Below are 13,201 nucleotides of genomic sequence, written 5' to 3'. Positions count from 1 at the left end.
TACATGAAAAGATGCTCAACATCACTCATCTTCAGGGAAATGCACATCAAAACCACAATGAGATATCACCTCACACCTATCAGAATGGCTAAAACCAAAAATCAAAAACACAAGAAACAAGTGTTGATGAGGATGTGGAGAAATAGGAACTCTCGTGCACTGTTGGTAGAAATGCAAACTGGTATAGCCACTGTGGATAACAGTAGGGAGGTTCCTCAAAAATTTTTTTAAAAACTAACCTATGATCCAGTAATCATACTAGCAAAAAATACAAAAACACTAATTCGAAGGGATACATACACCCCTATGTTTATTGCAACATTATTTACAATAGCCAAATTACAGAAACAACCCACAAAATGTTTATGATTGATGAATGGATAAAAAAGATGTGACACACACAACATACACACAGAGGAATATTATTCAGCCACAAAAAAGAATGAAATCTTGCCATTTGCAAAACATGGGTAGAGTTAGCATACAAGGTTAAGTGAAGTAAGTCAGTCAGGGAAAGACAAATACCATATGATTTCACTCATATGTGGAATTTAAGAAACAAAACAAATGAACAAAGGGAAAAAAAGACAAACCAAAAAACAGGCTCTTAACTAAAAGAACAGATGGTTACCAGAGGGGAGGTGGGTGGGGGATAGGTGAAATAGATGAAGGGGATTAAGAGTGTACTTATCTTGAAGAGCACTGAATAATATATGGAATTGTTGGATCACTATATTTTACCCCTGAAACTAATATAACACTGTATGTTAACTACATTATAATTAATTTTTTTTAAAAGGAAATGAAATCAAGATCTCAAAGAGATATTTGTACTCCCATGTTCACTGCAGCATTATTTATAATAGCCAAGATATGAAAACAACCTAAATGTCCAACAATGGATGAATGGATAAAGAAAATGTAACACACGGACGTTATTCAGTCATGACAAAGAAGGAAATCCTATCATTTGCGACAATAGGGACGGACCTTGAGAGCATTTCACTAATGTCTAATTATTAGCCATGTATAAAGGCATATGCTAAGTGAAATAAAATTAGAAAAAGAATGACAGGTAATGTATGATCTCACTTATGTGTGGAATCAAAAAAGCTGAACTCATAAAAACAGAGTAGAATGGTGGTTACCAGGGGCTGGGGACTGGAGGAAATGGGGAGGTGGTGGTGTAAACTTCCAGGTATAAGATGAATAAGTTCTGAGGATCTCATGTACAGCACAGTGATTCCTACTGTTAATGCTGTATTATATACTTGACAATTGCTAGGAGAGTAGAGCTTAAATGTTCTCACCACAAAAAAGAAATGGTAATCATTTGAGATGTTGAAGGTGCTGGCTATCACTAGGGTTAGCAACGGACACCAAGAAGGCTGGAGAGGTGAGAAGAAATGCCAGGGACAACAGAGTAGAAGCAAAGGGAAACAAATGTTGCTAATACTCAGGAAAACGAGTATTAAAGATCATCAGCAGTGACACAGAAATCACTGGTGACCTTAAAAGAACCAGTTTTAGTAGAGCGAGGGGGCAGAGCCAAATGGGAATGTGTTAAGGAGACGACAGGAAGATAGGAATAGGGCAACAGCCACAGGGAGATGCAGAGTAGGGAAGGGCTTTTGGGTTGTTTTGAAGATAGGAAATACCTAAATAGGGGTCAGTTCTGATGGGAGGACCCAGTACCAAGGGAGAGGCTAAAGATGACAGATGGAACAGAATGGACAGGAGGAGGCTGGCTACTGAAAAGGTGTGAAGAGTTGCAATACATGATATGCACAAATGTAGGAAGGCGGGGAGAGAAGGGGCTTAGCCAAAGGAATTGCCACCTCTGTTCCTGGCAGGAAGAGGAGGACTGGGTGAGCTCAGGTAGATACTGATTGTGCAGGCAAGGCAGAGGGAATTCTGCTTTGTTCGGGAAGAGATGTGGTCATCTGAATTTTTAAAATCCATCCCTATTGAACATATATATTGTTTTCAGTCTGTCACTAAGAACAGAGTATCTGGATCAAAGGGTAATCACCTTTCATAATTTCTCAATTCTTACTGCCAAACTACCCTCGAGAAAAGGGTGTTCTGTATTTACATTCCTTCTATTTACAGTTTTCTCCTCATATTGGAGGACTATCTTTACCTCTCCCCCTCAAATCTGTCTTGACATTTATTGCTCGTTATTATTAAATATATTTTATGAGGAAAAGACTAATTTTTTAAAAAGATATCAAGTTAAAGTAAATACCCATGTATAAGTGCAAGTAGGCCTCATTCAAAATTAGAAATCTCATTCTATAAGAATTAGGTTCTAAAGATAAAGCACCTCTCAAAATGAAGTTAGAGTTCAGATTTACCATTACAGATGGTATGTAATGAAATGGCAAACAGCCGAAGAAATAAAGATGGGACATAGGAAACAACTTCACAATAAAGTAGATTACAGAAAAGACTTCCATGAGAAACGTTTTCTTTCTTTTTAAGACAGGGAAAGTAGGGGGAGAAGTAGGTGAAAGACAGAGGGAGAGGGAGAGAGAGAATCCTCAGCAGGCTCCATGCCCAGCAGGGAGTGTAACACAGGACTTGATCCCAAAATCCTGAGATCAAAACCTGAGCTGAAATCAAGAGTCAGGTGCTCAACCAACTGAGCCCCCCAAGTGCTTCCATGAGGAACTTTTTAATAGGATTTAGGAACCAATCATCCCTCTAGGCAGAAGATAGGATCCTTTGATTACTAAAAATCATTTGCAATTCAAATCAACAAGTAAAACCACCCAACAATGAAGTACACAAGCACATTGTCGCAGAAGTCCCATAAGCTACAGATTTCAGCCAAAACCTTCCCTCCACTAAGATCTTATCATTACTATGCTGAGAGTAGCGATAATGCAGGTAACCTAGATCTAGGAACTATTTTTATTGCAGGTGAGTTACTACACAATTCTCAAAGGGCAGGAGAAGCAGGCCCTTCTTTCTTACCTTAACCATGAACGTGAAATCAGTCAGAGCAGGGGAATACACAGCCCCACCAGCACACGGGCCCATGATCAGAGAAATCTGAGGGATGACTCCAGATGCCAGGACATTCCTCTGCCAAAAGAGAAAGGCAAGGCATGTGGTTACAGAGGTGTTCAAGGCACTACCTGCAGAAGATAAAGGCAGTTGTAAAATAACATTTGGCTTTTAGTCACAGAAATTCTATGCTAGCGGCAAGAGACCTAATCAATACAGGTTCTCCCAAAATTATATTCGCAGTTTCTCCTCATAACAGGTGGGACAGTTGGCTTATTACTTTCGGTGGCAAATACCCTCTCTCCTCTCCTTGGCAGTAGTTTCCAGAAAGCTCCAACAGGACATAAGCTCAGAGAGACTCTATTCACTCTTACCCCAGCCCCAAATACACGTCAGGTCCAGCATCCCTATCTGCACAAAGCTGGCTGAAAAAAATGAATGCAAACCTTAAGCAGAACATACAGGAGCCATGACCTCTATTTAGAGTCCCTTCACACCTGCCACAGAGGGTACCCAGCAAGGCTAAGAGGCAGGTGCTACATTACTCTGAGACTTCAATGTCTGCCCATGTCTAAGCAGGGCATATGGGGAAAAGGAGCAGCAGGAACCAGGAAGTCTCCATGGGGACAGAGGTATGTGAAGGGTCAAGCCTCAGGCCACCTCTTGGGAAAAAAGAAAAAAAAGAGGGGGGTGGGGTCTAGAGGACCCAGGCAAGATGATAAAGTCCAATGACTCCTTGCCCAACTCCTAACTTTTTTCCTTCCCCGGGTTCTATCAGCGTAAGAGATGTTCACTTTTAGCCATTTCTTGGCTCTGAACCCAATTTCTTTTTTTTTTTTTAAGATTGTTATTTATTCATTTGACAGATCACAAGTAGGCAGAGAGGCAGGCAGAGAGAGGGAGGGGAGGAAGCAGGTTCCCTGCTGAGCAGAAAGCCCGATGCGGGGCTCGATCCCAGGACCCTGAGATCAAGACCTGAGCCGAAGGCAGCAGCTTTAGCCCACTGAGCCACCCAGGCACCCCTCTGAGCCCAATTTCTACAAATCATAGGATATAGCTGAGGACAATACAAAAAGCCATCTACAGAGAAGATTCTGGGAAGATGGCAGAGTAGGAAACACCAGGAATCCGCCCTCACATGGACAACAACCGCACTGACATAATCTGATAAAACTTTCTGAAATTCTAGTCTACTGAAGGCTTCCAACTCCCAGTGGAAAATCTGGAGAATAATTTGGAGAAAAATTGTGCCTAAAATCAGTCTATTTTAGCTCTTAGCACAAGAGCCACTACTCATCGGCTGCTCGCTAGCCACAAAGCAGGCAGCAGTACCTAGATTCCTGCAGCAGCTTACACAGGGCTTTCAGGAGCCAGTGTAGGTGAAAAGCACTCTGTCCTCCAAATATGAGGGATCACTTACTGCTGATTCTGGTTAAAGAGATGTAGTTAGAGAGACAGGTGGCCATTGTTGTACCTCGTTACCCCACTGTTGCAAGCCCCGGTCCCTCCAACTCAGCATCACTAATCATTTGGTAAATACCAATCATAACCAGAATGAAGTAGCACAACACAAACACTGGGATGGCTACTACCAAACAGAAAACAAGTAATGTTGGTGAGGATGTGGAGAAATTGGAATTCTTGCATACTACTACTCGGAATGTAAATTGGTACAGCCACTGTGGAAAACAGCATGGAGGTTCCTCAAAAATTTAAAAATTATCATGGAATCCAGAAATTCCACTTCTGGCAATATACCAAGAAGAATGAAACCCAGGATCTCAAAGAGATATCTGTACATCCACATTCAGAGGGAAATTACTCACAATAACTGAAACAGAAAGGAATCCAAGTGCCCATCAATGGATGAATGAATAAGCAAAATATGGCACATATACACACACATACATACATACATACATACATACATACATACACACACACACAGTGGAATATTACTTAGCCTCAAAAAGGAAAAACTTCCTGTCACATGCTACAACATGGATAAACCTTCAGGACATTAAATGAAGTGAAATAAGCCATTCATAAAAACACAAATCAATAAGATCCCAGGAAAGCTAGTACAGTCAATCTGAAAAACTGACTGGGGTTCCTCAAAGACACAAATGTAGTGTTCTGAAGGGGCACCTATATTCCAATGTTTATAGCAGCAATGTCCACAAGAGCCAAAATATGGAAAGAGCCCAGATGTCTCTCAACAGATGAATGGATAAAGAAGATGTGGTACATAGACAAATAATGAAGTATTACTCAGCCATCAAAAAGAATGAAATCCTGCCCTTGCAATGATGTGGATAGAACTAGACAGTACTATGTCAAGGGAAAACAAGTCAATCAGAGAAAGATAATTATAATATGGTTTCACTCATTTGTGGAATTTAAGAAACAAAACAGAGGAGCATAGAGGAAAGGAGATAAAAATAAAACAAGATGAAATCAGAGAGGAAGATAAACTATAAGAGACTCTTAATCATAGGAAACAAACTGAGGGTTGCTGGAGGGGAGGTGGGTGGGGTGCTGGGGTAACAGGGTTATGGGCATTAAGGAGGGCACGTGAAAGGGATGCCTGGGTGGCTCAGTTGGTTGGACGACTGCCTTCGGCTCAGGTCATGATCCTGGGGTCCTGGGATCGAGTCCCGTATCGGGCTCCCAGCTCCACGGGGAGTCTGCTTCTCTCTCTGACCTTCTCCTCGCTCATGCTCTCTCTCACTGTCTCTCTCTCAAATAAATAAATAAAATCTTTAAAAAAAAAAAAAAAAGGAGGGCACGTGATGTAATGAGCACTGGATGTTAATACAACTGATGAATCACTGAATGCTACCCCTGAAACTAATAATATACTGTATGTTAATTAACTGAATTTTAAAAATACAATATGATTCCATTTATATAAGGCATATAAGGTCAAAATCACACGGACATAGTAGAATGGTGATTGCCAGGGGTTGATAGGAAGGAATAATAGGGATAAACTGTTTAATGGGTATAGAGTTCCAGTTTTTCTTTTCTTTAATATTTTTTGAGTTAATTTTTTTTTTTAGTAATCTCCACACCCAATATGGAGCTTGAACTTACAACCACAAGATCAACAGTTGCATGCTCTTCCAACTGAGCTGGAAAGGTGCCCCACGAGTTCATTTTGCAAGATGGATAGAGTTATATGGATGAATACCGGTTATGGTTGCATAACATTATGAATGTATTTAATATCATTGGATATACACTTAATATGGTTAAATTCGTAAATTTCATGTGTATTTTACGACAATAAAAAAGTTGAAAGAGTTATCTATATCGTGCAAAAAATATCAAGGTGTGTGAGTGAACTCCCAGCTATGGCAGAGGAAAGAGTTCAGAAAATTCTCCCCTCTAAGAAACAACTAAAAAACTGAAGGACATTGTCAAAAACAAACATTTCAGGTGCCTGGGTGGCTCAGTGGGTTAAGCCTCTGCCTTCGGCTCAGGTCATGATCTCAGGGTCCTGGGATTGAGTCCCACATCAGGCTCTCTAATCGGCAGGGAGCCTGCTTCCTCCTCTCTCTCTCTGCCTGCCTCTATGCCTACTTGTGATCTCTCTCTGTCAAATAAATTAAAAAAAAAAAAATTAAAAAAACAACAACAAACATTTGGAGGCTTAGGAATCAGACCAATTAATATTTTAAGAAATTGAGACGCGCTTACTGATTAAAAAAGTAAAATAAAATAAAACTGTTAAACTTGAGATAAGACCAGTGACATACTTAACTAAGGCTGCTAGCACTGCCCACACCTCAGGATGTCCTCCAGGGTGAAAGAAAATAACAACAGACAGTAAGTAAAATCCACAGGAAGCAAGTTACACCACTAAAAATGTTAAATATGTGATTAAATATACAATACTGTATATAGTTCTCTCTTAATACTTTAAAAGACAAGATTATATAAAGCAATTATTTTAATATTTTGTTGTTAGACTTATGAGGTATTTAACAATAACAGAACAAAGTAAGGGGAATAAAATGGAGCTATATAGGATCAAAAATCCTATATTTTACCAGATTTAAGTCAGGTTTAATTTGAAGTAGTCCGTGATCAACTGACATACATATTATAATCCTTAAAGCAACCATCAAATAACTCAATAAACACAGTTTTTTAAAAAGTCAAAGGAATTAGAAAGCTACACTTAAAATATGTGTTTAACATTAAAGAGTTGGGTGATATCATAAAAGATGCTGGAACAAGATGCTCTAAGAATCCATGTCTTAAACTAAACATCTATTGAGTTTACAGGAACAGTCTGAAGCAACTATTTTGGAACTCTAGAGGCTAGCGGAATCATCACATACCTCACAACCCTGGAGCAGGCAGCTATGGGACTGGCAGCCCATGCTTCTAGTGTGGCTAGCTGATGTCAAAGTAGGCAATAAGGACCCTGTCCTCCAAAAATCAAAAGTCCTCCAATATATGTATTTATTACGAATCATGGCTTTTGATCAATAGAGGACCAGTACAGAGGCTGGTAATTGTTTCAACCTTGACAGGTTCAAGTAGCTCTACACCTGAGATGGGATTTAAAGAGACGGTTTCTTGGGACACCTGGATGGCTCAGTCAGTTAAGCATCTGCCTGAGCTCAGCTCAGGTCATCCCCGGGGCCTGGGATCGAGTCCCGCATCAGGCTCCTTGCTCAGCAGTGAGTCTGCTTCTCCTTCTGCTTGCAGTTCTCCCTGCTTGTGTTCACTCTCTCTCTGACAATAAATAAAATCTTTAAAAATAAAAAAACTAGACAGATCACTTTTTTTCTAAAGATTTTATTTATTTACTTGAGAGAGATACAGTAAGAGACAGCGTAAGAAAGGAGAAGGTCAGAGGGAGAAGCAGACTCCCCAAGGAGCTGGGAGCCCGATGCGGGCCTCGATCCCGGGACACTGGGATCATGATCTGGGCCAAAGGCAGTTGCTTAACCAATTGAGCCACCCAGGTGCCCAACACATCACATCTTATAAACAAATAAATAAATAAAAATAAAGAGGTTCTTTTCAAGGAGCCAGACATTTAATGAAATCTTTGTCAGGTCACTGGTTGACTGCCAGAAACCTCAGTGACCACACTCAACATGTAATATATATATATATTTTTTAAGATTTTATTTATTTATTTGACAGAGAGAGATCACAAGTAGAAAGAGAGGCAGGCAGAGAGAGAAGAGAGAGGGAAGCAGGCTCCCTGCTGAGCAGAGAGCCCGATGCGGGACTCGATCCCAGGACCCCGAGATCATGACCCGAGCCGAAGGCAGAGGCTTAACCCACTGAGCCACCCAGGCGCCCAACATGTAATATATTTTTGCAGAAACAGCTCAGAAAGTCACAAATGGATAGATTCAGCCCCCAACAAGCAAAACTCCACAATCTCTGACAGGTGAGTGAATTGGATTTCCAACATTACCAGAAATACACATAATTCCCAGCACTCAACAAAAACAAGAAATTACTAAACACATAAAGAAACAGACTACTATAGACCATTTATAGGAAACAAAGAATTTGACAGAAATCATCACTAAGGAAGCTCAGACATTTGAATTGTCAAAGATGTTATAGGAATGGTCCTTTTTTTTTTTTTTTTTTTAATTTTAAGAGAGAGAGTGCACCCACATGAGGAGGAGAGGCAGAGGGATAGAAGGGAGCCTGACAGAGGGCTTGATCTCATGATGCATGAAATCATAACCTGAGCCGAAACAAGAATGACACTCAACCGACTGAACTACCAGGCACCCCAGGAATAGTCTTAAATACAGTCAATGAACTAAAGGAAATCATGAGGGGGAAAAAAAGAAAATCAGAAAGACAATGAACAAAATGAGTAGGCCAATAAAGAGACAGAAATAGAAAGAAACTAAACAGAAATTCTGGAGCTGAAAAGGACAGTAACTGAAATGAAAAGCTTACTAGAGGGGTTCAACAGCATATTTCAAGCAAAAGAAAAATTCAGAGAACTTGAAGATAAGACAACTGAAACTATTCAGTCTAAGGAGAAGCTAAGAAAACAATAAAGAAAAATGAACAGCCAGCAGAACCTGTAAGGAATTAGACATGTACCAACATAAACATAATAGTACTCAGAAGAAGAGGAAAAGGACCCTGAACTCTATAGTGAACTAATCTTTGACAAAGCAAGAAAGAATATCCAATGGGAAAAAGAGAGTCTCTTCAAAAAATGATGTTGGGAAAATTGGACACATTTCCAAAACTGGACAGCCACATGCAAAAGAATGAAACTGGACCATTTCCTTACACTATACACAAAAATAAACTAAAAATGGATGAAAGACCTAGATGCAAGATAAGAAAATCCACCACAACCCTAGAGAAGAACACAGGCAACAAGCTCTGTGAGCTTGGCCACAGCAACTTCTTGCTAGACATGTCTCCAAAAGCAAGGGAAACAAAGGCAAAAATGAACTATTGGGACTTCATCAAGATAAAAAGTTTCTGCATACCAAAGGAAGGAGTTGACAAAACCAAAAGACAACCAACAGAATGGGAGAAGATATTTGCAAAAAACATATCAGATAAAGGGCTAATATCCAAAATCTATAAAAAACTTATCAAACTCAACACCCAAGGAATAATCCAGTCAAGAAATGGACAGAAGACATGTACAGACATTTCTCCAAAGAAGACATCCAAATGGCCAACAGACACATGAAAAAATGCTCAACATCAATCAGCATCAGGGAAATACAAATCAAAACCACTTTGAGATACCACCACCTCACACCAGTCAGAATTGCTAAAATTAACAAGTAAGGAAATGACAGATGTTGGCAAGGATGTGGAGAAAGGGGAACCCTCTTACACTGTTGGTGGGAATGCAAGCTGGTACACCCACTCTGGAAAACATATGAAGGTTCTTCAAAAAGTTGAAAATAGAGCCACCCTACAACCCAGCAATTGCATTACTAGGTATTTGCCCCAAAGATACAAATGAAGTGATCTAAAGGGGCACCTGCACCCCTATGTTTATTGCAGCAATGTCCATAATAGCCAAACTATGCCAAGAGCCCAGACGTCCATCAACACGTGAATGGATGAAGATGTGGTATGTATGTATATATGTATATATATATATATATATGTATATACACATACACACACACACACACACACACACACACATAATGGAATGCCACTCGGCCATCAAAAAAAGAAAAAGAAAAAGCAGGCTGGGGCACCTGGGTGGCTCAGTGGGTTAAGCTTCTGCCTTCGGCTTGGGTCATGATCCCAGGGTCCTGGGATCGAGCCCTGCATCGGGCTCTCTGCTTGGCAGGGAGCCTGCTTCTCCCTCTCTATCTGCCTGCCTCTCTGCCTACTTGTGAACTCTGTCAAATAAATAAATAAATGAAATCTTTAAAAAAAAAAAAAAAAGAAAGAAAGAAAGGAAGAAAAAGAAAAAAAAAGAAAAAGAAATCTTGCCATTTGAAATGATATGGATGGAACTAGAGGGTATTATGCTAAGAGAAATAAGTCAATCAGAGAAAGACAGTTACCATATGATTTCACTCATGTAGAATTTAAGAAACAAAACATGACCATAGGGGAAGGGAGAGAAAAATAAAACAAGACAAAATCAGAGATGAAGACAAACCACAAGAGACCCTTAAGCATAGAAGACAGAGTTGCTGGAAGGGGAGGGGGTTGGGGGATAGAGTAACTAGGTGATGGACATTAAGGAAGACACATGATGTAAGGAGCACTGGGTGTTACAGAAGACTGATGAATCAACTCTACCTCTGAAACTAATAATAAATTATATGTTAATTAATTGAATTAAATTTTTTTAGAAGAGCAATAAAAAGAAAAGTTTTTAAAAAGAGGAAGAAGCAGATTAAAGTATTTCAAGAAATAATGGCTGAAAACTTCCCAAATTTGATGAAAGATATGAATATACACATCCAAGAATCTCAATGAATTCCACTCAGATTCACACCAAACTCACATTATAATCAAACTACTGAAACTTAAAACACAAAGAAAGGAATGTGAAGGCAGCAAGAAAGAAGCAACTTGTCACATACAAGAGATCCTCAATAAAATTAACAGCTGATTTCTCACCAGAAATCAGAGTCCAGGAGGATATTTAGGAGTCTTGAAAGGAGGACACCTGGGTGGCTCAATCAGTTAAGTGTCTGTCTTCAGCTCAGGTCATGATCCCAGGGTCCTGGGATCAAGCCCTGCATCAGGCTCCCTCCTCGGGGGAGAGCCTACTTCTCCCTCTTGCTCTGCCTACTTGTACTTTCCATCTCTCTGTCAAATAAACAAAATCTCAAGAAAAAAAAAAAAAGTCTTGAAAGGAAAAAGAAAGTGTCAAATATATCCAACAAACTATCCTTCAAGAATAAAGGAAAAGTTAAGACATTTCCAGACAAAAGCTGAAGGTTGTTTACACTAGACATGCCATTCAAAAAACACTACAAGTGCTTTAGCCTGAAATGAAAGGGCCACAGTAAGTACCTTGATGCCATGAGAAAAAACAAACACTAAGAAATTGAATTTCCTAAGCAAACATAAAAAACAGTATTATTACAGTACTTTGGTTTTGTCTGTAACATCTCTCTTCTTCCCATGGTATTTAGAAAACAAATGCACAAAACAATTACAAATCTGTTAATGGCTATACAATGTATAAAGATATATACTCTACGATAACAACAACACGGAGGAAGAATGGAGATGTATACAAGCAGAACCTCTGTATGCCACTGAAGCTAAGCTGGTATTATTCAAAACAAATTGCTATAAATTTAAGCTAATAATTGTAAAACATTAGGGGAAAATGATGAAAATGAACGATAAACATGAATCAAAATGGCAAATCAAAATAGCACACTTAAAAATATAATAACTAAACACTAAAAAAATGCATTAATAGAGGAACCAAGGAACAAAAAACAGAAAATAGATAAATAGCAGAAATAAATCCTTTCTTGGTAATCACATTAAATGCAAATGGGTTAAATTCCTCTACTAATACAGATTTTAAAAATGCAGTTTTTGATGGTAATATAGGAGGAAACTGAACTTACCTCCTCCCACAGCCACAATGTCCTCTGAAAATAAATAAAAACCCTAAAGGTTGAAGGAGTAACAACTCCACGGAAGAAAAGCACATCAAGGCAGGTATGAGAGACTGGAGCACACAATATCACATGAACCCCACCCCTGGCATGGGAAGGAATATAAAACCTGGACTTTCTCCCTCACAAGCAAAGAGTTAGAGCCCCAAATTGGGAATCCCAAATTTTTAAGATAAACATCTGAGAGCTATGCTCCCAAGTCACCTAACAGGGCTCATGTCCTGAGACCCACAAGACTGAAGCAATCTGGAAAACCATTTTTAAGGGCTCACACATTTGGACTCACCCCAAAACACAACTCAAAGGCAGCAAATTGCACCCAGACTTAAGGTGAAGAAAGCTCACATGCTTATATTAAAGCATCAGACTGAGGGGCAGACATATACACACACGCATCTAGGAGCCTGCGTGAATACACAACAGGAACAGAGGCTACGTCGGGCACCACCTTCGTGCTCTCTTTGCCATGCTGCAGAACACTAGAATCTCCTAGAAGGGAGCTTTCGCACACACCTGGTGCCCCAATTTTTGCAGGTGCCATCTAGGGGACATCTCTTGATTGCTTGGTTCTGGAAGTCAGAGGACCTTACATTGCTGGTTCTATGGGACTGAAATAATTGGTGTGATCCAGAAAGGAGATCACATCATCTGGTAACCCAATTTTTGTGACTGCTGCCAAGGGACATCTCTATATCACCTGACTCTGGCAGCCAGTAGGGCTGACACTCCTGGGACCCACAGGACTGTAACAAAGGAGAAAAAGTTCTGAGGCATCCATAATCCACAATACATAGTAAGGGAAAACAGGCTCAGGAACTGTCTCTGTGAAAGAGGCCTATTAGTTGATCATCATGACTGAAATCTGAAGGCAGACTTTTGTTTTTATTAGGAATGTATCTTGGGGCCAACTTTAATCCTTTCGAGAGACATCAGAGGGCGGGGAGTATCTCTGCACTCACCCTCTACGAGGTTCCAGTTGTTCTGCTGTCCCCTGGAGAGTTTTATAGGTTTACCAATTCTTCTAAAACCCCTCCAAAAAAACAAAAGAGAGG

General features: G+C 39.8%; 1 protein-coding gene across 2 annotated transcripts in view; it reads right to left on the bottom strand.

Moving 5' to 3' along the window:
* LOC111154989 (propionyl-CoA carboxylase beta subunit) overlaps window positions 1-13,201 on the bottom strand; it is a 104,478-nt gene that overhangs the window by 72,463 nt on the left and 18,814 nt on the right. For both annotated transcript variants that reach the window (XM_022514962.1, XM_022514963.1), the window contains one exon: window positions 2,980-3,090. In XM_022514962.1, coding sequence (XP_022370670.1) covers window positions 2,980-3,090 — 111 coding nt within the window. The remainder of the gene's footprint in view (window positions 1-2,979; window positions 3,091-13,201) is intronic.

Source organism: Enhydra lutris, unplaced genomic scaffold (assembly GCF_002288905.1).
Source record: "Enhydra lutris kenyoni isolate GAN:26980312 unplaced genomic scaffold, ASM228890v2 scaffoldscaffold39, whole genome shotgun sequence".
NCBI lineage: Eukaryota > Metazoa > Chordata > Mammalia > Carnivora > Mustelidae > Enhydra > Enhydra lutris.
The sequence above is the reverse complement of the archived record's forward strand: the minus strand, read 5'-3'. Positions and strand labels throughout refer to the sequence as shown.